At 39.1% G+C, this 23,412-nt stretch overlaps 1 protein-coding gene across 7 annotated transcripts in view; it reads right to left on the bottom strand.

Annotated features, from left to right (window-relative positions):
• Positions 1–23,412, bottom strand: part of ARAP2 (ArfGAP with RhoGAP domain, ankyrin repeat and PH domain 2) — a 172,944-nt gene that overhangs the window by 80,966 nt on the left and 68,566 nt on the right. For all 7 annotated transcript variants that reach the window (XM_079783129.1, XM_079783126.1, XM_079783128.1 and 4 more), the window contains 6 exons: positions 13,601–13,716; positions 10,819–11,018; positions 7,255–7,340; positions 6,317–6,499; positions 3,265–3,439; positions 2,668–2,802 (listed from right to left, as the gene is read on the bottom strand). In XM_079783129.1, the coding sequence (XP_079639255.1) occupies positions 2,668–2,802; positions 3,265–3,439; positions 6,317–6,499; positions 7,255–7,340; positions 10,819–11,018; positions 13,601–13,716 (895 nt within the window). The remainder of the gene's footprint in view (positions 1–2,667; positions 2,803–3,264; positions 3,440–6,316; positions 6,500–7,254; positions 7,341–10,818; positions 11,019–13,600; positions 13,717–23,412) is intronic.

The raw sequence follows: 23,412 nt of genomic DNA, 5'->3' as shown, positions 1-23,412 counted from the left end.
GTAGGTATTGGCAGACAAATAGGGGGACTGTAACAGCCCAGATAGGATATGATGGTGCCGGGGCTAGACTATGAGGGGAGATGGGAGATTAGCCAACTGATTCATAACCCATTTTGAGTTTGAAATAATAGACCTTGCTGAAATATTGGATGGAAGAAATGAAGACCATCAAAGAATAGCCTGCCAGGAGATTATATCCAATAAAATAATTTCTGTGTGTTACATAGCCAAAGTATAAAAGTTCAATTTCATATTATTTAAAAGATTTTTCCAAAATGAGAAAACATCCCTAATTAAATTGCTAAGAGAATGCATTAGTTTCTATTTTTTAAGATAAATTTTAACCAAAAAAATATATATATAGTTAATTTTTTAAAGACAAAAAGGAAACAATTATTTAGTTAAAGTTTAAAACATCAGTCCTCAAGTGATTAAGAAAAAAACCAAACCATACTTCAAGGAAGTCTATAAATAGTATAACCACAATTGTCAAAAAATAACTAATCTTATTTTCAGCCTGCAGGGTGCTCATGCTTTATTGGAAAGCTTCAGGAAGAAAGTCTTCTATTTCAAATTTCTACTTCATCCTCTGACAATAGTTTGAAGAGTATGTCTAGGATCTCCTACTATTTAGAGGAAACATTCTAGAAAAGTTGTAAACTTATTTGCAAGTACATTTACTGCCTTATTATTCAATTATTACTTAACTAGAGGCCTGGTGCACAAAATTTGTACACGGGGTGGGGGATGGATGTCCCTCAGTCCGGCATGCACCTTCTCGCAATCTAGGACCCCTTGGGAGATGTCCAACTGCCAGTCTAGGCCCAATCCCGCAATCTGGGACCACTGGTTCCTAACTGCTCGCCTGCCTGCCTGCCTCATCACCCCTAACCACTCGGCCTGCTGCCTCTGCCTGCTTGATTGCCCCTAACTGGCTCTGCCCCCTCCACGGTGGCTTCGTCCAGAAGAATGTCCGGAAAGTCATTTGGCTGCCTGGTCTAATTAGCATATAGATAACTGCTGTAGTCAATTCACAGATCATTCAGGTACGTTCTCCTTCTTTCCAATCAGTCAACTTTGGACTATTTAAGGGTTAAACATTGGTAAGGAGGAAGAGAAGATGAGAAAATCTCTGTAAAATTCATCATTGATTATTGAGTTAGGGTGAGTTAAGGAAGACATTAAAAACCAATTGTTGAAAGAAGCCGAAACAACTAAATTCAAAGGATAAAAATGCCCTGCCACTGGCCAAAGTGCTACAATAACAATTATAACACAGCTCAGATGGAAAACACTGCTTCGTGCTGAATTCCTCCATTTTTTCATGTGCAGATCAGCATAATATCAACTGTCTTACCGAGTTTCTATGAGGATTACAATTAATGTATGTAAATACCTAAAGCCTTACTAAAGGGCTGCTACTGTTTTCAGAAAAATCTAATGAAGTCCAGTTAGTCCCAATAGAATTCTGCTTGGGGAAATACTTTTTTTGGAAATAAAGCATTTACACTGAAATAATCACTTCAAGTGCACAAGAATCCAGATGAACACGTTGCTGGAATAATAGAGCTGGATTACAGCACCCAGGGAACCAGCGCCAGGTTCCGGAGCCTCGGAACGCCCTCCATCAATGGGCCTGTGGAGCTTCATCTCTTAAGTTCTCTTTGTTCCAGGAAGACAGATCTCCTAGTTTCCTGATATATTTCTAAAATTAGTTCAAATATTTGTCACATATGAAGCCTGTGTCTTTTTCATTTTGGTATTTCTTTCTTTTTTTAAAATATATTTTATTGATTTTTTTACAGAAAGGAAGGGAGAGGGATAGAGAGTTAGAAACATTGATGAGAGAGAAATATCGATGAGCTGCCTCCTGCACACCCGCTACTGGGGATGTGCCTGAAACCAAGGTACATGCCCTTGACCGGAATCAAACCTGGGACCTTTTGGTCCGCAGGCCGACGCTCTATCCACTGAGCCAAACCGGCTAGGGCTTCATTTTCGTATTTCTAATGCCTGCCTAGCACACGTCTGACACAAGGAGCTGATGGATAAATGCCTACAGGGCCCTGGCTCAGGTAATTCCCAAACCTAGAATATAGGTTGCCAAATCAAATTAATTCCCATCAGTGTTTGGAAATCATGCTTAAGCTTTATTTTACACACACACACACACACACACACACACACACACACACACACACACACAGTTACCACCAGAACAAACTGAACCACCTAATATCCCTTAGTATGCTGATAAAATAAGCACTGAAAACTTGTCACTTACTCCTCTGTGTTCACATTTACCTATATGATCTCCCCAGTTAGGGTGTCTGTCCTTAGGGGAAGGGGCTGAGTTTCACGTTTCTTTGGAATAACCTTTAAATCCTGAAACAGAATTGGTTGGCCCTAAGGGTAGACATCAGTGAATTCTGTTGAGAGTTCCCTCAGCATCCCAACCCAGTGGTAAATCCCTGTTGCAGCTCATGAAATATTATCTGTGCTTGGAAGCGTTTATAAATCATAAAAAAAAAAACCCACATATTTTTCTACTACAAGATCAAATCTAATATCTTAAGGGGAAAAAACATCAAAATGTAAACCTAATTGTTCCGATAATGAAAGACAGTTTTATCAGGTAACCAAGTCTAAAAGGAGCAGGAAAGATACCTTCCAGCAGTTTCTTCTCGGCAGAGAGTTTGGAAGCAGCAGAAGGAGCCTGATACAGAAAGTCACAGAGGAACGTGCACTGGGGGGACTCCTGACTTAATCCACCTTCGAAATGAACGTCGTGTTGTGGAAAATCTAGAAAAATTACAGAAATAAGGCATTTGACATCTAAAAGGTAAACAACTTTCCCTTGGCTTATGAATATGTAGGTGAGGTTGGAGCTAGAAGAAAAACTACTGCAAATATACCACAGCATAAATACACAGAAATATTTATTTTACTTTGCATAAAACTTGCAAAAATAAGCACTTAAGTTGTGTTTATTATTCATATATGAAAATCGGATTTGATTTTGGTGCAAATGATAATGTAGGATTAACTGTTTTAATCTTCCATTTGTAAGATTAGAGAAACATAAAAGATTTCCTAAACTTTTTCTTAAAATAAAACGTACTCTGACGCATCTTCCATCTTTTTGGTACTCTCATTTTTCTTCATTCTGATGGCTTTTCTCATTTGAGAAAGAAACAGATTCTGCTTCTGTCCATTTAGGGACACATCAGATGAAACCAGGCTGATGAAGGGATGGGGGCTAACCTGAGAATTTGTTGTGGTAGAGAAATTCCATCTGCAGACTCTGCCCGGCCTTCTTGGCCAGCAGGTAGGGGGTGCTGTGCACGGGGTCTCCGGTTGCACACATGACATCTGCTCCACTGAACAGCAAAGCCATTGTTTCCAGAACATCCGATTTCACCACAGCAGCACACAGAGCCTGGCCATTGGAAGAAAATACAGCTCTTAAAGGAAGAAAATGCAATTCCAGCTATTAAAATGAGTGAAAGTCTGTTCATGTATGATATGAAGTTTGTATTTCTTCTTAACTAAAAAATATCATTATATGTGCGCCTTGAATTGAACAATAGGCACAGAAGGTCTGCTTTGTATGAATTTAAATTATGACCCAAGATCTCCAGGTCTTAACTCATTGTTTTGTAGCTGTGATGTGCCAAACCTTCTAATCCAGAATATTTGCTCTGGAAGATACTTTCTATACTTAACATACTATGATAATGACTGATGCTCGGAAAATTCTAAATGTTTCAAATGTAATAATGAAGTATCCACTGAATGTTTTGTCATATTAATGTATGTATGCATGTGTATGTGTATGTATGTATGTATGTATGTATGTAATTTCCAGCCTAATCGGGATCTGTATATTCTTTCAATTATTGTTGTATTGTGGTAATTTGAAAGATGAGCTCAAATTCCAAATCTTTCCCTTTGGGGGAGAGGTAATGTGGGGAGCAGGAACAATAAACAGACACAATAAAACATTACTGACCTATGTTAATAAGCTCCCTTTACATCTCTTCTCATCCTCTCTTCCTGCTTCCCCACCTTACTGGCTTCCCATTTTCTTCCAAGCCCTCTGATTTTGCACCCTGATTCCATCTGACTTCAGCCTCACCATTTACCTTCTCTGACGTGGTGCAACTGGGCAGATCACTAATTAACTTGCCCTCCACACTGCAACCTCAGGATAATCGCTCATTAGCTACCCCAGTGGGCAGCTCAGAGTGCGCAGCCAAAGAGTCTCGGAATGTATTCACAGTTCCTGTCTACTATTTAAAAAGTACTTCTCTTTTCCACCATGGTCTCTAGCTGACCTCCAGCATTTCCTTTACTTCAGAATCAAGAAGCCTGAATTCTTAACCTTGCACTAATTATCTAGATGATCTTTCTCCAAACTCTCTGGGTCTTAGTATTTTCACACCTGAAAAATGAGGGTGTTAGAACATGTAACAGCTAATGTCCCTTCCACTCTGACTGCTTTTCACTGTAATCATATGTATTTCTTCTTGTTGTCTCTTTTATCACCCTCGTCTTACCCTTCACAACACTAGATTTGTTATGGCCTACTTATTGAAGTTCATCTGTTTATGGTCAGTCTTTCCTACTGAAGTTCACTCTCATGAATGAAATAAGCACATCTACTTTTTACTACAAATTGTATCCCCGACACTAAAAGATAATCCAGCGAGTTTTAAGTATGCAATAAATATCTATTTACCAAGAACACTCAATGAGGAAAGGATATTCTCTTCAACAAATGAGGCTGGGAAACTGGATAACCACCTACAGAAAAGTGAAATTGGACCCTATCTTATACCACTCACATAAATTAACTCAAGCCCTGGCTGAGTGGCTCAGTTGGTTGGAGTGTCATCTTATGCACCAAAAGGGTGGCGGGTTCGATTCCAAGTCAGAGCACATACCTAGGTTGTGGGTTCAATTCCCAGTCAGGGCGCATACAGGAGGCAACCAATCAATGTTTCACTCTCAGGTGTCTCTCTCTCTCTCTCTCTCTCTCTCTCTCTCTCTCTCTCTCTAAAAATCAATAAAAATATATATCCTTGGGTAAGGATTAAAAAATTAACTCAAAATGTACTAAAGAATTTAAAATAAAATTGATATTGTAATACAGTAATATTCTTGGCACAGGTCTTGGCAATGATTTTTGAATATGACACCAAAAGTACAAGCAACAAAAGCAAAAATCAGCAAGTGGGACTACATCAAACTTAAAAGCTTCTGCACAGCAAAACAATCAACAAAATGAAAAGGCAACCTAATGAATAGGATAAAGTATTTGCAAACCATATACTATCCAAAGGGTTACTATCCAAAATCCAAAATGTATAAAGAACACATACAACTCAATTTTTAAAAATCTGATTGAGTAATGGACATAGAAACTAATTAGACATTTTTCCAAAGAAGACATCCAAATGGCCAACAGGTACATGAAAAGATGTTCAACATCACTAATCATCAGGGAAATGTAAGCGAAAACCACAATGAGATATCACCTCACACCTGTCAGAATGGCTATGTTGGAGAAGACAAGAAATAACAAGTGTTGATGAGGATGTGGAGAAAAGGGAACCCTTGTGCACTGCTGGTGGGAATACAACTTAGTTCAGCCACGTTGGAAAACAGCATAAGTATTCCTCAATAGACTGAAAAATACAGTTATCATAGGATACAGCGACCCTACTTCTGAATATATATATGTATGTATATTCAAAGGAAATAAAAACAGAATATTAAAAAGATATCTGCATTCTGATGTTCATTGCAGCATTATTTTTCACAATAGCCAAGCTATGGAAACAACCTAAGTGTCCATCATTAAATGAGTGAAGATCAAGTGGGCAGCATAAAATGGTCACAAAAGACCTGGAATCACTCAGCCAAAAGCAAATGACAGTTCAAATCAACAGCACTACGCAAAGCATTGCTTGTAACAATAAATGAAGTAAATAATGTTAATTCTGGTGACAGCAAGTCAGCAAAGTATGAGCTGAAGCGTGTCCTGTCCCTAAAATAGGGAAAGTTGTCAGGGGTTTAAGAATAATCGGATATGCCTGAAATCTTGTGGACAGAGAGTTTATCTGCCATTGATGACAACTCTTTTAAGAGAAACAATGAGAAACCATGGATACAATCTCACAAAAGGAAATAAAATGAGATAAAACAATAATTTCATCAAATAGCAAAATATTTTTTATTTCTTTCTAAAATCCTTGGCACATATCTAATAAGATACTAAAATGCATGTCTATTGTTATGTTTTATTGGATACCTTATTTAATTCTTCCTTGGTGAGAGATGCCAAAAGGGTTTTTCTGAATCTCCCTTCTTTGTACTTCTGAGTAATGAAGGTTTTTCTCTTTTCTACTGGCGCGTCCATGTGTAATTCTTCATCTTTTTGAAGGTTACCAGCCCAAAAGTCATTTGCTCTTTTGTTTCCAATGACAATAAAAAGCTGAATTATCAAAAAATTATAAGACATATCAGTTCCTAAAATATTACTTAAATCTGCAGAAAACTGACTCACATGATAAATGAAAGCATAACTTAGTATAAAATATGCAAAAATACAAGAAAGATCCAACTTTTTCAGGAAGATGGAGTGTGAAAGCAGACACGATTTCTATTTTAAATACAGTCTAGCTGCTCTTAATAACAGTAAAAGATTAGCGAGGAAGGAAATTGCAAGCCACACAAATTGCAGCCAAAGCATGATTATTTTTTGAAGCTCACATTGAGACAGATTCATTTAAAATGGCTGAGTAGGTGGACTAACGTGGCTGAGAGTGGTGCTGAAACGAAGCAGAAAATGAAATTGGGAGACAGCAAGTTAGACATAATGGCAGTTAATGACACAGCATGGCCAAGATAAAGAATGGCAAATTTTGCCCAATGTTTTCATCACTTTTCTAATATTATATCCATGCTGGGTTAAAAAGAAAGTAAATTCTGGCTTAATGGAAGAGCTGCCAAGCCCTTAAAAATAGTTATTACAATTAAAGCTCCTTGTACTTCTTTATTTTTAAAACAACTATCTCACTTAGGAAGCATTATGAAAGTTAAAGTAGAAAGTTGCTATCAAAGAAGCTATAAACCATTTCTCTAATGTGGTAAGAAGTTGATCAAGGAGTTCCTAATATAAACTCCTAACTGGCATCTCTACTCCCAGACCTCTGCTCACCACCACCACCACAGTAAGACCGGACTTACCTCGATGAGTTCATTACTCCAAATGCTTGCATCCATCTTTAGACTTCTAACCTTGGAATCTTTTGGTCCTAAAGATCTATGTTGTCCTAAAGTAAAAAAAAAAAAAAAAAGTTGCATTCTATTTTAATTCATATGCAAATGTATTTACCTTTTTAAAACAGTGTTATGTGTGCATGGATGTGTGTGTTTATATATTTTTCAACTGAAAATACACTGATGTCTATTTCTACCCAGGAGTAGTGATGGTGTTTATACAGAAATCATAACCAACCACAGTGAAGTTAACAGTAATCACCTTCATCACCATCCTGTACTGGCATAAAACTATACTCTTAAAGGTGTGTATGGATGTGTATGTGCATGTGTGTACATATGTGTGCATGTATGTATGTATGTATATACATACATATCTAATTTTTGCATCGCTTGGTAATTAACTAGAAATAGTAGATCACTGAAAATATTTTATAATGGGTCTGTGTAAATTACATGTATGTGAAAACAGATATCCCTTTACTCTTCAAAAAACTAGCTACAACTCTAATAAATGGGTACTTAATCTTCAATGGATTTTTAAAATATATATATATATTTCTATTAATTTCAGAGATGAAGGGAAAGGAAGAAAGATAGAAACATCGATGATGAGAGAGAATCACCCATCGCTGCCTCCCACACACCCCACACTAGCGATCAAGCCCACAACCCAAGACATGTACCCTGACCAGGAATTGAACCGTGATCTCCTGATTCAAAGGCCTACACTCAACCACTTAGCCACTCCAGCGGGCTTCAGTGGATTCTTCATTCTACTATTGTATGCATGGTAGAGAGTAACAGCCCAGCATTATATTATTATCAGTTCAATTCTGCTGTATAAATCAACATTCAGTCATTACTGGGCACCCAGACATATTCAGATGCTTTATTGTCTAAGCTCCTGAGAAGGGAAAAGGTACACAAGACATTACCTTTTTTTTTTTTTTAATATATTTTATTGATTTTTTACAGAGAGGAAGGGAGAGGGACAGAGAGTTAGAAACATCGATCAGAGAGACACCGATTCAGCTGCCTCCTGCACACCTCCCACTGGGGATGTGCCCGCAACCAAGGTACATGCCCTTGACCGGAATCGAACCTGGGACCTTTCAGTCCGCAGGCTGACGCTCTATCCCCTGAGCCAAACAGGTTAGGGCAAGACATTACCTTTGATCTTAAGAACCTTCTTCCTTAAAACATGAAAGAGTTCCTCTCTCTACCTTAAAAAGGTTCCTTTCCTCTGGTCTTTGAGATGGAAACCACTCAGAACACAAAGCCCTAGAACTCCCAGGGCAGGAATTTGCACAGGTTTGCATTTATAAAGAACACCTAAAAGCAACTGGGATCAAACGGATAACCAAATAGGAAGAATTGGACAGAGTAGCCTAGACAAAAAAGGACAGAATCTGCATTAAGGCAACAGAAAGAGAAATAAAGTAGAGGGCAGATTTAGAAATACTGCAAAGATGAAAATGATGGGACCCAGTGGCCTGTGAGGAAAGGGGAAGGGTCAGGAGGATCTCTGGGATTTTAAGCTTTACGAGGTGGGCATGACTGTTTCGACCAGGATTTGGAATATAGGAGGAAGTGCAGTTTTATGTAATGAGCTGGCCATCAATGAGAGCTCCATTTTTAATATGTTATTTTTGAGGGATCTTGGGCAAACCTAAGAAGAAGTTCTAGTAGGTAGATATGCAGGGGTTCTCAAACTTTTTAAACAGGGGGCCAGTTCACTGTCCCTCAGACCGTTGGAGGGCCGGACTAGAGTTAAAAAAAAAACTATGAACAAATTCCTATGCACACTGCACATCTTATTTTGAAGTAAAAAAAAACAAAACGGCAAAAACACCCGCATGTGGCCTGCGGGCCATAGTTTGAGGATGCCTGTTATGAGTGTGGTTTCCAACAGAGTCATCGGCATAAAAATGAGTGCCGAATTCCAATGATAAAAATCACCCCTCAGGAACATCCAGTGGAAGACAGCAGAGCATGCAACCCCAGGGAACACACCTATTTCAGGAGCAGGCAGAGGAAAAGTAGCCCGAGAAAGGATGACAGAGTAGAAAGAGCACACAACGAGGAAATGGTCTCCTGGAAGTTGAGGGAGGATGGTAAGTCACAAAGCGTCAGATGGTTAAATATCGCAGAAGACAATAAAGACTGGAACTGACCACAAGGACATGGAGAGGTAGAATACATTGGTAAATGTGGGGAGAATATTTTTACTGGAATAGAGAGAAAAGAAGACTGATTAGAGATGTTAAAGAAAAACTAGCAAGTTAAGGAAATGAAGAAAACCCATGCAGATGACCACTCTTCAAAGCATTTGTCTATTAAAGAAAAAAAGGGACAAAGATTTATACACAGGAGGGGGTGGTTACATTTTCAGAAGGCTGGTGTTAACAGGACAGACTAAGGCTGGTTTATTTGGTGAAACAAAAGGAGCCATAGTTGAAGAGCTCCATAGAGTGGGAAGGAAGGAAAGAAAGGGAGCAGAGGTAGAAAGAACAGCCTTGGACAACACAAAGGCTATGTCTTCCTGAGACTGGGAAGGAACCTATGCAAAGTGGAGGGGGATTAATGGATGCTCTTTGTTGCTGCTGTTGATGTTGTTAATTAGCTGTTTGGGAAATCTATCCTGTGGTGATGAGAAATGTGGCAGCACTGAGAGTATTAAGGGTTTAAAGCAACTGTTCTTGTCTTGGCGCCAGCTGACTTAGGTGCTTCTCCTCCATGTCACTCGATGAAACCTGTACTCTCCTCTCGCCCTTATCCCCCTCCATTATAAAATCACTATTGATATGCTGCTGCAGGAAAGTCCATGCCTTCTACATCTTTTTAATTCCTAGGCCCAGCACAGTACCTGGCAGAGCAAAAAGGTGCAGTCAAGCTTGGGTTGGGGCTAACTTTCTCCAAGATCTCCATGACTTCACACCTAAGCTGGGACATGCCTGCATTCACTTGGACAACAGTGTGAGCTCCCAATGCAATGAGCTAGCAGTCCGTAAGGTGTAAGGCTACAACAGGAAAACCAGTCATGGCACTGGCTGCTTTCATAAATTTCACTACGCTTGGAAAATGCTTCTGTATAAAAATCCTCACTAGAAGAGGTACCGGACCTGGTATACCAAGTTTAGAGCTCTGAACAACGTTGATGTGAAAAATAGGATTTATAAAATATGACCGAAGGAAAAAGGACAAACCATACAAAGAGCAAGGCGTTCAGCGTGTGTTCTGAAACACATTCAACCTAAAATCTAAAAATGTCGGTGCTGTCTTTTTACAATCCATACATGGGCCAGTAGGCACAAAAAAATGATTACATGCTTAAAAATCAATTTTGATACCTAAGCCATGCATAAGAGAAATTCAGAATCGCATTTCTAAAATTGATTTAAATGTAATAAGCTTTCTGTGTTTTTATTTTCCACAACCATTAGCTGGGATACATTACATATGACAATAAAGAGCATCCAGTGCCACTCTGCCACCAGACAGTGATGAGCATAACTTCTCACTAATTACCTGCACACTTCTTGCAGATGACGACACAGAGATTGATGGATGCCCAGTCTGGATCCGGGGCTTTGCAATCTGCACAGCTCCTGTTGGACTCATTGAACCAAATCTTCTCAGCTACTTCATAATCAGAGAGAGTTTCTGCTATCGATTGCTGCACAGCTTCAATCCACTCTTGTTTCTCCTTTTCAGACTCGGCTACAAAGCTGAAACAATTAGCGTTTCTGCATTATTGATCTCCCTGGTAAAGGCCAATTAAGCGGTATGTCCAGTTTGCATGTTCATTTCACTCACACGTTAAACAGCAGCTGAAAAAATATGCCTTACAGGCAGTTGGATAGTCTCTTCTGTTAATTATCTAATTTAGAAATCTATTTTTTTCTTTAATTTTTCACACTGCTTATGACTTCGTTTATATATCTTGAAGCAAAATTAACACATATATTTTTCTGACCAGGATATAAAAACTGCCTTGTTAGGTCAAGAGATTAAATGAGAGGCCCTGTTTCCTAAGTAGTGGTTATATAATAATCGAGAGACTGTCAGCGTTTCAGATTTATAGGATTATTTCCCCAAGAAAGAATGCCAGGGTAGTCTGAAACTAAACTACAAAACTACCCACCAGAAATTTTAAATTTTTTAGTACTAAAAATAGATTCTTATGTCATTTAAAGAATGTACAGATGGCTTTAAGAAACTGAGAAATCAAAAGTTTTTAGTGATTACTATTCAACAGAATTCTAACTCATTTTTAGCCATGTTTTGGTTTATTCTAAATCTTAGTGTCTATTGGGTACCTCAGTGAAAGAATAAAAACATTAAACATCAGTTTCTTAAACTCCTTTAAGAAATATTTACCGAGTACCTATCATGTGCCCAGAAATGTGCCATACTCAGTCAATGACCCACAGAACAATGCTTCGCATTACCATTTTCTGTTCTGAAGAAGAAAATGGTTTGAAATACAATGAAAATATAGACGACTAGCATATTTTACACAATCAGGAAGAAAACTGAGTGGCCTGCGTGGATTTTTGTTGAAGTTCTTTATGATGCCATCATCACTATAATAGTGATACATTTCTTAGTGGTTTCTCTTTCTATATAGAGATTGGTCACAGCCAATATGGTTCAATGGAAAACAGATATTTGGTCTTTACTGCTACATAGCTCTAAAACCATTGCAATGATAAACGTGTCTTGTATATGCTAATATGATAACTTGTGGCTGGGAGTATAGACTGGAGCTGGACACCAGAAATACCAACATTTGATTCAAGCTGGAACTTTCAACCAGCCCCACCCCCTGACCTCTGGGAAGGAGGAGGGACTAGCAATTGTGTTAATCACCAATGGCCAAAGATTTGATCAATCATACCTTTGGAATGAAATCTCTATAAAAACCCCTAAACAACAAGGTTCTGAGGAGGGTGGTACATCCAGAGAGGGCATAGAAGCTCTGTACCACTAATCCCTTGTGCCCTGTCCTATGCAGCTCACCCATCTGGCCTTTCCAGGGTTGTATTTCTTATAATAAACTGGTAATAGTAATTAAACTGTTTCCCTAAGTTCCGTGAACAATGCTAGCAGTTTATCAAACCTGGGGGAAAAGGAGTCAGGGGAACCCCATTTTATAGTCAATGTGCACAGAAGTGTGGGTACCCAGGGACCCAATACTTGCAACTGGTATCTGGAGGACAGTCTTGTGGGACTGAGCCATAGCCTGTGGGGTCTGATGCTCATTCTGGTATGGCAGAGTAGAACTGAATTATAGAACACCTGATTGGTGTCCAGAGAGTTGGAGAATTGATTGGTATGAGGAAAACCCCATAGATTTGGTGTCAGCATGTTGTGAGTAAAAACAGCTCAGTCAATGTCTACATTTTCAGTTGAACCATGAGTCTGCATATGTGAAAATAAAGCTTATTATTCCTTACATCTTTTGATAGTTACTAAAATTGGAGCCAGCAGACATATTTTGACAGATAAACTGAGTACTAGAGTTGTATTTTAAAATTGATAAGTAATTGTTAGTCCTTAAAGAACTTTGACAATTGCCTCTGACCTTTATATTACCCTGTGGTATGTTGATTATTTGTGACAAATGAATTAATGTGGTTGAACTCAGCGGATACTGACTTAGGCTTCTTCTGTGTACTAAAGCTTGGGAGTCATTATAGAGCATTCTGACACATATTAAGAACATATATTGAGTTTCACTGTGATAATGAACAATTACTAGAATACCATAATACAAGATATATAACAAAGCACTAAAATATTTGATAAGCAAATGCTAGGAGATCCATTAAAGTCAGCATCATTTTAAACTGGAGCTCCTTTTAGGAAATCATTACAGAACATTTATAATTAGGGTTTGATCTTAAAGGAGGGACTACACTTGATTAGGCTAAAAGAAGGTAAACAACAACACAGCCTAAAGACAACATAATATTCCCTTTTTACTTTATTCCTTCAAAATGTGAAGTAAGTTTTCATATATTTGTCGATAACAAAAATGAACGTACTAAGTCCACTAAGACAAAGATGTTTTAAGAAAAGAAACAACTCAAATTTCATGAAATTAGTATCTGCAGGTCTTGTGATTATTCAAATCACTTTCAAAGGTGTTTACAGAGACTGGCTAAGAAATTAAACAGAATGCAAAGTAAAAACATGGTTTTACTAAATGTCCTACAAGAAATAAAATTGCCACTAGCAATGCAAAAGTGGCTCCCCAAAGCTGTCCTGCAGTAGTACAGACACAAAATGTTTAAGTACAGCTTACCTAAAACTCTTATAGGGCGTGATTATTTCAAAAGATTGTTTCATAGTCCGGTCCACTTGCTTTACATTGGCTACGTTCATCGGGATTATGGTAATACCAAGTCCACCCTTAAAATCCTAGTTTGAAGAAAAATATTTAAAAAATGATAAAACAAAAATATGAATTTCAAAAGTACAATTACATTCTCGAAAACCCAATACATCTTACTAAACTGGACTACACACATATGAATGGAATTAAACAATTCATAAAAAAATGCATTGAATAGTTTTATTTTAGGTAGTCACTTTCAATACATGATAACAAGATCCCTTCTAAGCTTGACAACTGGCTATTAGGCAAGTACGGGTTTCTTTCACATGAAACACAAGTTGAGTAGAACAGAGATGTTTGAGCTACACACACCTGGCTTTATTACCAAGTGCCCAGCAGTTTCCTAGGTGGGGGAGCCAAAGACACTGTGAGGCTGCTATAGTTACTATTTATATAAAAAGAAGGGGAGGTCAAGGCACAGAAAGATAGTTCCATGGAAAGTGCAGTTGTCCATGGTGGAAAGAGGCTGAAACCCAAGCCATCTCTTTGCTCTTCCTCTGTGCTACTGTATGTCACCTCTGTCCTGTCACATTGTTTCTCATTTACTCTCAAATGTATGCGTTACTTACACTGAGTGGCCAGATTATTATGATCCCTGAATGCATAATAATCTGGCCACTCAGTGTATATCCTATATAATAAAAGGCTAATATGCAAATTGTCCCCTCGACCAGGAGTTCGACCAGCAGGCAGGCTGGCCAACCACCCATGTCCCCATGCCCCCTCCCCCTGGCCAGGCTGGCCGGACCCCATCCATGCACCGGGCCTCTAACATATATATGTATGTGTGTATGTATGTGTGTGTATATATGTTTGTGTGTGTGTGTGTGTGTATGTATACATACATACATACATACTGAGTGGCCAGATTATTATGCGTTCAGAGATCATAATAATCTGGCCACTCAGGGTATTTTACAATTTTATCTCATTTCCAATATTTTATTACATTCCTCTTTCTTCAGTCAGATCCTGAAGAAGCTCTTCCATTGCTATTTTGGTTTGAAAACTGCCTTTTGTTCAACACCTACAGCCACTATGTTTGGTTTGTCTCACCAAGATTAGAAATTGCTCAAAAAGCTACAGAGTCTGCATTTTCAAAACATTAAGGGTTACAATATATTGTCTAGTCAGAAGGGTTTGGGAATTTGATTTATCAAATAAATAAGCTCAACACGTTAAAAATATAATTAATCTGTACCTCAAGAAAAGAGAGAATCTATGTGAACAGATGCAGAATGGCTGTGATTTGAATTCCTAAGCTAAATTATGGCTGGGAAAAGGAGCCATAACAAAGGCAGACTGCAAAAAACACAGGCCCACTTCCGATAAGGGCACTTCCGGAAGAGACTGTAAAAGTAACAATGCATCGGCCTTCATCCCTTTGTCTCTTCTGCGACACAGGTCAAAAGTAAAAGCACTATTTTCCCATTTTGCTTGCAGGTGGGAAGGGCCATATCTCATAGTTCTAGTCAATAAAATATAAATAATTCCTGGCTTGGGGCAGGAAGATGGAGGGAAAGGCTTGCCTTTCCATCTTCCTGGGAAATAACATCCGGATGCACAGAAGCCACTTTAGCCTGAGCCCGAGGACAGATTCCTGGACTCTAAGGAGTCAGAGTGAGTTAACAAACAGAAAGAACCCCGTTCCCTGGTGGCCTCCGCTCTCCACTGCCTACACCAAGAGATTTGTTAAAACAAATAAATCCCTACAACTGAGCTGTCCTTCAGGAGTTTGATACTAATGCATTCCTGACATAAAATAAGTGAAATAAAATAACAGATCTTCCCCGCGCTTGCAAAGGTATCCAGACGTTCCATTACACATTGCAGAAAGTCTCATTTTTAAAATTTTTTAAATTTGTCTTTATTGTTGAAAGTATTACAGATTTTCCCTTTTGTCCCCCATTGACCCCCTCCACCCTTCTCACGCCCCGTCCCGTGGCCTTCACCCCACTATCGTCTGTCCATGGGTTATGGATATATGCATATAAGTTCTTTGGCTTATGTTTTTTTAATTTAAAAGTTTTTAGTTAGGATAAGAAAATGACTCATACAATAAATCATCAATTAAAAAACTTTTCTTTTTCTGATGAAAGAACAAATGGCTCCTTTTGCTAGGAGAAACAAGCTAAAAATTGAGTTGATAATATAGAAGATGTAGAGATATGCCAAGTGTTGTAAAATAATTAGAAGAATGTGGTATATACTTCTACCTTGTACAGTAAACCCACTTAACAAAAATCAGTCTTTAACGTGACCTATATAAGACAGAAGAAAGGGAATCAAACTTTTCCAACATGCTCCATATCAATGTTTCAGCACATTGTTTCAGTGTTATACTTACTAATTAAATTAAAAGCAACTCCTCAATTATCATAGCATGGGACCGGCTGGATAATGCAACTGTTCGAGAAACCCCCAATGCATGGGGGACTGGAAACGCAGCTCTCTTTTAAAAATGAAATAAAGTAGGGGTACTAAGAAGAGAAGGTATTTTTGAAAAGGGTTTCAGATGGCTCAGCTTGACACAGGGATAACTCCAGAATAAAACTGTTAAACTGCATGTCCTCCCAGCAGTTGTGAGTAATGAAGCATTGGACAAGAGCTGGCTATCAGATCGCTGCCGGTTGTGTTTTCTGAAGGGGGTCTGGCCTGCAGGCACCGCGGGTTACTAAGGGCAGAGTGCACACTCAGCCATCAGACCAGCAGATGGGAAGACTGACAACCTTTACGGAAACGGATGGGCCTCTTCAAGGCTCCAGCCTGGATAGATGCCCTTCCTCTCTACAAGCAAGTCATGAGAGGTCTACTCACGACGCTGAAAGTTCTGTTAAAAACAAAATACGTGAGGATCGGCAACGCTAAAATTACAACCCATTTATCAGCCGCTTGCTACGGCCACATGGCTTGGAGTAATTAGAGGACCCACTGAACTCGCCAGCACAAATGGACTGTGAAATGTACCGCAGGGGAACAAGATAAATGTCAGTGCTCTCGAGAGCTATTAAATAAGAAACAACTGCGTTTCTTATTAAAAGTATCTGTGGTGACATTAAGCCATCTTTTGAGACAGTATTTAGAACATATTTAGAATAGATCTCATTCCTTGATGCTCATCGAAGTTAACCGTGTAGATGTCTCCCTCCCACCTGAGATTCTGATTCCATGAGTCGGAAAGCAGAGCCTAAGAGTCTTCCATTAAAAAACAAAGAAAATTTCAGACTGGTGTGGCTCAGTGGTTGAGCGTTAACCAATGAACCAGGAGGTCACGGTTCGATTCCTGGTCAGGGCACATGCCTGGGTTGCAGGCTCGATTCCTAGTGTGGGGCGTGCAGGCAGTAGCCGATCAATGATTCTCCCTCATCACTGATGTTTCTCTCTCTCTCTCCCTCTCCCTTCCTCTCTGAAATAAATTAAAAAATATATTTTAAAAATAATAACTTTAAAAAGCAAAGCAAAACTACAAGCCTGTGATTCTCACATGCTGCCAATACTGAGAAACACTGAATCAGAGAGCAGGACCAGTGGTGGAAATCAAGACAGTATGAGTCTGCAATATTTACATATCAGGATATAAACACTTTTCTTCCTGTAAAGCCAAAAAAGCACAAGATCAAATCATACAAAAATCATTTGAAATCATTAGGACGAATGGTGAAAAGAGGCTGGTCAGAACTCAGTGGCACATTGGGTTTTATCAAGAACCCGTTTGTCCTGGGTGCTAACCCCTGTGCTAATTAATACCTAGAGGCTTGAAAGCATCAGTCTTCCCTGAGCACAGGCAGAGCACTCCACCATCGCCTTCGTAGCTATTTGTGCAGTGCTCTGAGGCTGACAGACAGCCGTGAACCCTCATTCGCTTTCTTGAAGAATTCGGTGAAGAAGGCAGAGCAGATATACCCTTTTTTAAAATGGGAAAATGTGTCCTGGCAAAACAGCGTGTATGAAGTACTTAGCAAATGCCCGAAAGTGTGCTACGTCCTGGGTCAGCCCCAAAGCCTAAGACAGGGTGCCCGCCTTGGAGAAGATTCGGTTTAAGGCGAGAATGAGAGGGAACTGCAATAAGGCACTGGAAGAAAAGAGCGTAGATGCCGGTAGGGGAAGCACCGAATCCAGCCCAGAGAGGAACTGTGTTCACAGGAGGCTTCCCAGAGGCAGTGACACTTGACTGGACAAATGACAAAAGCCAGACCAGCTTGATACGCGATACCTCTCTTGCTTCATGAAGTTCACTCATTTGTAAAATGGAGATAACAGTAGTAGCTATTGCATCACTGTGGGGAGCATTAAATTCATACCATTAAAAATGCTTAGAAGAATAAACACCTGCTACGCAGTAGGTGCTACACAGTTCTGGTGAGCAAGTGTTATTTTCTACCTGCTTAAGCCAATTGAAGATATTACCTGTTAAAAAGCTAATTACCAGAGAATACATGCATAAAAATAATAAGCATGTGTAGATTTTTCAAATGTGATGGAATGTGAATGTTAGACATTCAAGAAAATTTAAAATAAATTACCCACTAACTGCAATCTGATTGTCAGCACTATTCTCATTTTGAAAAATAGACACAAGTCAGGAACAAGCCAAACTTCCAACCCTTAAAATGCCATAAACTGGACTGAAAACACACACACACACACACACACACACACACACACACACACACACAATACCATAAAAATGAAATGCCTAGAATATCAATCTAGAAAACATAGCTAAACACAGATTGTGGAGTAACCGATATTTTACATTTAATTTGCTGTCAGAGAATGCGGAATCTCAGAAAGCACGAATCCCCCACAGGGACAGCTGTAGCAACGGCCGTGGTTGGCAGTGCAGGCCTGGATGACTGCAAAAGTGGTGATGACCAGGAGGCACTGGGGTCAGGCCTCGGGGACAACCCTGGCTGAGCCACTCACTCGCTGTACGACTAGCTGCTGGCGAGTCGTTTAGTTTATCTAGACCTCAAAGTTCTCATTTTTGAAAATACAGCAATATCTACCATATATGCATTATTATAAAAATTGATGAATATAAAATTGAGGGTCTAATATATCCAGACAATCCTTGCATTTGAGGGTTCTAAAGCCAGAATTTGTCTTCAATAAAAACATTTCCATTTTATTTAGAATGACTACTTTCAGTCATTCTAAATAAAATGGAAATGTTTTTATTGAAGACAAATGACTCCATATTAAACATCCAGATTAGAATTAATGGTTAAGTATTAACCGAGATACTGGGTTATTTGTACAGATTTGAAACAACGAAATCTGGTTGAAACTACATTTTAAAACTATATAGTGAAGACTGCAAAATAAAAGTTTGATTCCTAAGTGGAAAAAATAAAGAAGAGTCTATTAACCCCAAATATGCTGAAATCTCAAAGCCTATTTTGAGAAATACTGGATGCCAGGTCTCCATGCCAGGCATTTAAGAGCGTCATGCTTAGACATTTGTTGAAAACAGATGTGGCATTGTATGACATTGGCACCAGGCTTCCTGGGAAACACCAGATGCACAGTTTGGCCAGATACAGAACCCAGAGAATCGGAGGCCACCACCTACTTCCTGCTGCTTCTTTCTGCACCACACAGACCGTAGCCCTATGAGGTCTATTTAAATTCTATCAGAGTTTCAGGCCCACGCCAGACACCAGGGAACATTATGCTGGGGGAGTGGGGGGGAATGAGCCTCTTTTTACACCCTGATTTGAGAATGTTTAATCAAGTAAATTTATGTAGTTAAAACCTCAATGCCACAATTATCACTAAATGGATACGCAAACCCACCAAGCAAGACATCTGGCTGTTATGATTCCACTAATATTAACATGATATTCAAAAATACTCATTAGAAAAAGATGGCAGATTGGCTTTCACAACGACATAACAAATGGAAACCAGAGCCCAATATCTTAATTTTGTCTTACATTCATGGGCAGAAATTCCGTTCAACATCCATATTATTTCAAGATTAATAAATTTATAAAAACAATTATTTTTCCAGAATACAGAAAATCTATAGGCTTTGAACTAATACAAAAATAATTTAATCACATAAACAAAATTTCTATACAACAAATAACTGAAGAATGAAAAGTACGCAGTAGCTCAGAAAAGCAGTTGTAGAAAATGAAGACTAATATTATATGAGGAGTTTAAAGAAATTCTAAGAGAAGACAAAATCCCAATAAATAAGTAAAGAAAATACAAAGACAATTCATAGAGAAAATTTTTAAAAGAAAAATATTTTAAAAGATAAACTCTCTCATGAAGAAAACAGCTGTAAATGACCATTAATTCAACAAGTTCATTCTACGAAATGTTTGCTAACTGTTGGTTACCTGCGTGAAACTCCTGAGGACACAGCAGTAAATAAAGTAAATACTTATTCAATTAGTTGGGGAATATGAAAATAACATAACACTTTTAAGGTTAAAATGAAACTGATACCTATTCACATGGCTAAGAGCATTTTAAATATAAACAATTCTTTAGAAAAAGGTCATGAATATTCTTGCCAAAAAATAATCAAAAAGGCAAAGATTATATACATAAGGCTCCAGAAATGTTATTGACTTATCACAACGTAATAAACAGGAGGAATATTTTGGGTTCCCACTGGACCCCTAGTGCCTAGAGCAGTCCCCAAAAATGAGAAGGTGCCCAATAAAAATTTGTAAAATAGATGAATAAATACAGAAGCAGAGTGAACTGTAGTATAACCTACACAAACTCAATCACACAACTCATTTTATACAAAGATGAAGTAACAATAGAGAAAAACTATCATAATCCTATCTAATAAAGGAGTAATATGCAAATTGACTGTCACTCCAAGACACAAGATGGCTGCCCCCATGTGGTCAAAGATGGCTGCCCCCATGTGGACATAAGATGGCCACCACAAGATGGCCTGCAAGGGAGGGCAGTTGTGGGCAGTTAGAGGTGACCAGGCCAGCAGAGGAGGGCAGTTGTGGGCGATCAGGCCAGCAGTGAGGGCAGTTAGGGGTGACCAGGTCAGCAGGGGAGGGCAGTTGGGGGGGGGGGAACCAGGCCTGCAGTGGAGGGCAGTTGGGGGGACCCAGGCCTGCAGGGGAGGGCAGTTGTGGGTGATCAGGCCAGCAGGGAGGGCAGTTAGGGGTGACCGGGCCAGCAGAGTAGGGCAGTTGGGCGAGACCAGGCCAGCAGGGGAGGACAGTTGTGGGGGGACCAGGCCTGCAGGGGAGGACAGTTGGGGGGGGGCAGGCCTGCAGGGGAGGGAAGTTGGGGGCACCAGGCCAGCTGGGGAGAGCATTGGAGGCGAGCAGGCCTGCAGGGGAGGACAGTTAGGGTCGACCAGATTGGCATTAGAGGGCAGTTAGGGGTGACCAGGCTAATAGGGGAGGACAGTTAGGGGCAATCGGGCCGGCCGGGGAGCAGTTAGGCGTCGATCAGGCTGGCAGGGAGTGGTTAGGGGGTGATCAGGCTGGCAGGCAGAAGTGGTTAGGGGCAATCAGGCAGAGGCAGGCGAGCAGTTGGGAGCCAGCAGTCCTGGATTGTGAGAGGGATGTCTAACCGCCCATTTAGGCCCGATCCCACCGGGCGGTTGGCCATCCCTCAAGGGGTCCCAGATTGGAGAGGGTGAAGGCTGGGCTGAGGGACACGCTTCCCCCCCCATGCACAAATTTCATGCATCGGGCCTCTACTTATACTATATTACAGGCACATAAAACGTAAGCCAAGACAAGAAACAGAACGAAATTTGCAAAAATTAAACACTTTGGAGGGTGGTGCTGTGAGATGGTGCTAAATATTTAACAGGTTGATATTTAATTTCTGTGATGATAGCACCACAGTGTTTTGCAAATGAGTAAATAGAAATCATTTTATACTACGGAAAACAATATGGAGATTCCAAAATAAATTAAAAATAGAACTACTATGCGACCCAGCAATTCTACTGCTGGGTGTGTATCTGAAGAAAATGAAAACAATAATTCAAAAAGATATGTGCATCCCTATGCTCACTGCAGCACTGTTCACAAAAGTCAAGATATGGAAGCAACCTAGGTGTCCATCAATAGATGAATGGATAAAGAAGTGGTGCATGTGTACAGTGGAATATTATTCAGCTTTAAAAAAATGAAATCTTGCATTCATGCCAACATGAATTGACCTAGAGAGTATAATTTGAACAGAAAAAGACAAATATGATTTCACTTATATGTGGAACCTAAAAGAAAAACAAACAAAAAACAGAAACAAACTCATAGATACAAAGAACAAACTGATGCTTGACAGAGGGAAGGAAATGGGTGGAAAGGGGAATGGGGATTAAGAAGCACAAAACTTCCAGTTAAAAAAATAAATCACAAGGATATAAGGTACAGCATAGGGAATATAGTAAATAATATTGTAATAACTAAAGGTGACAGATGGTCACTAGACTTCTTATAGTGATCACATAGTAAGGTATATAAATGAGGACTTTCTATGCTATACACCTGAAAATAATACGATATTGTATATCAATTTTAATGAAAAGTAACTTTAAAAAATAATTTTAGTATCAGTTTCTACTTTGCTATCTTACTAACAAATGTTTTGATATCTTCTTGTGGTTCTTTTCTACTTTTTACAGCCTATCTGGAAAAAACAAACAACTAACATTCCCTAAAGGCATTTCTCCTACTTAGCCAAGATCTACTTCAAGTTTCAGTTCTTACAATCTGCTAAGTATTGAAAGGGAAAGAAAAAGATGGAAAAAGTAAATGTTGGAACTGTTCATCTGAGAAAAAGAAAAATCCGTGCTGATTCCACCGAGTTTAGACTTGTCAGTGAACCATCTAAGAGAATGTGAAGACTGGCATCCCCCTTGCTATTATAATGCCACTTCTCTTAAAAGAGAAGAAATTTTGACCAGGTGGTTTGGCGCGGTTGGAGCATCTTCCAGGGCACTGAAGGGTCTCAGATTTGATTCCCAGTCAGGGCACATACCCAGGTTGCAGGTTTGATCCCCAGTTGAGGCACATACAGGAGGCAACTGTTCAATGTTTCGCTCTTACATAGATGTTTCTCTCTCTCTCCCTACTCCTTCCTCTAGGTGTGAAGTCAATGACAGAGAGAGAGAGAGAGAGAGAGAGAGAGAGAGAGAGAGAGAGAAATTTCCATTTAATACAAGTTCTTGATTCAGTAGAAGGGACAGATCCAGAAAAAGTGAAATAATTACTAAAAATGTATTTGTAGGGAATGCTTCACATGGAATCTTAGGGACACCTATTAGAAGTAGAGAAACAGCTTTAGAAAAGATTAGCAATAATCAACAAAATTAGAGTAAATTTCCAGATATACACAGAGTTACAGGAACATATGGGATATAACAGTTTCAAATTGTTTTTCAAACACTTTCTTTTATGCTGACTTTGCAAATGAAGTTTTAATTTCTCCAATAAAGCATTCTCCTGTTAATAGAAGTCTATGTGAAGAAAATAATAATAGGATTTTAAGCTGAAAAATGAAAATTTATATATAATTATTGACATTTTTAGCAACAAAAAACAACAACACACACACACAAAACAACCCAGTAGCTATAGTTTAGAACCATGTATAACTTATTAGCAACAGTTCTTCAAACTTAAAAAAAGTATTATTACCACTAACAATGATTCTGGCAACTTTCCACTTAAATGTTGCACATTTCAAAATGTCCAATCAAGAAAATGATA

This window comes from Cnephaeus nilssonii (genome assembly GCF_951640355.1).
Source record: "Cnephaeus nilssonii genome assembly, chromosome: 1".
Classification (NCBI taxonomy): domain Eukaryota; kingdom Metazoa; phylum Chordata; class Mammalia; order Chiroptera; family Vespertilionidae; genus Cnephaeus; species Cnephaeus nilssonii.
The sequence above is the reverse complement of the archived record's forward strand: the minus strand, read 5'-3'. Positions and strand labels throughout refer to the sequence as shown.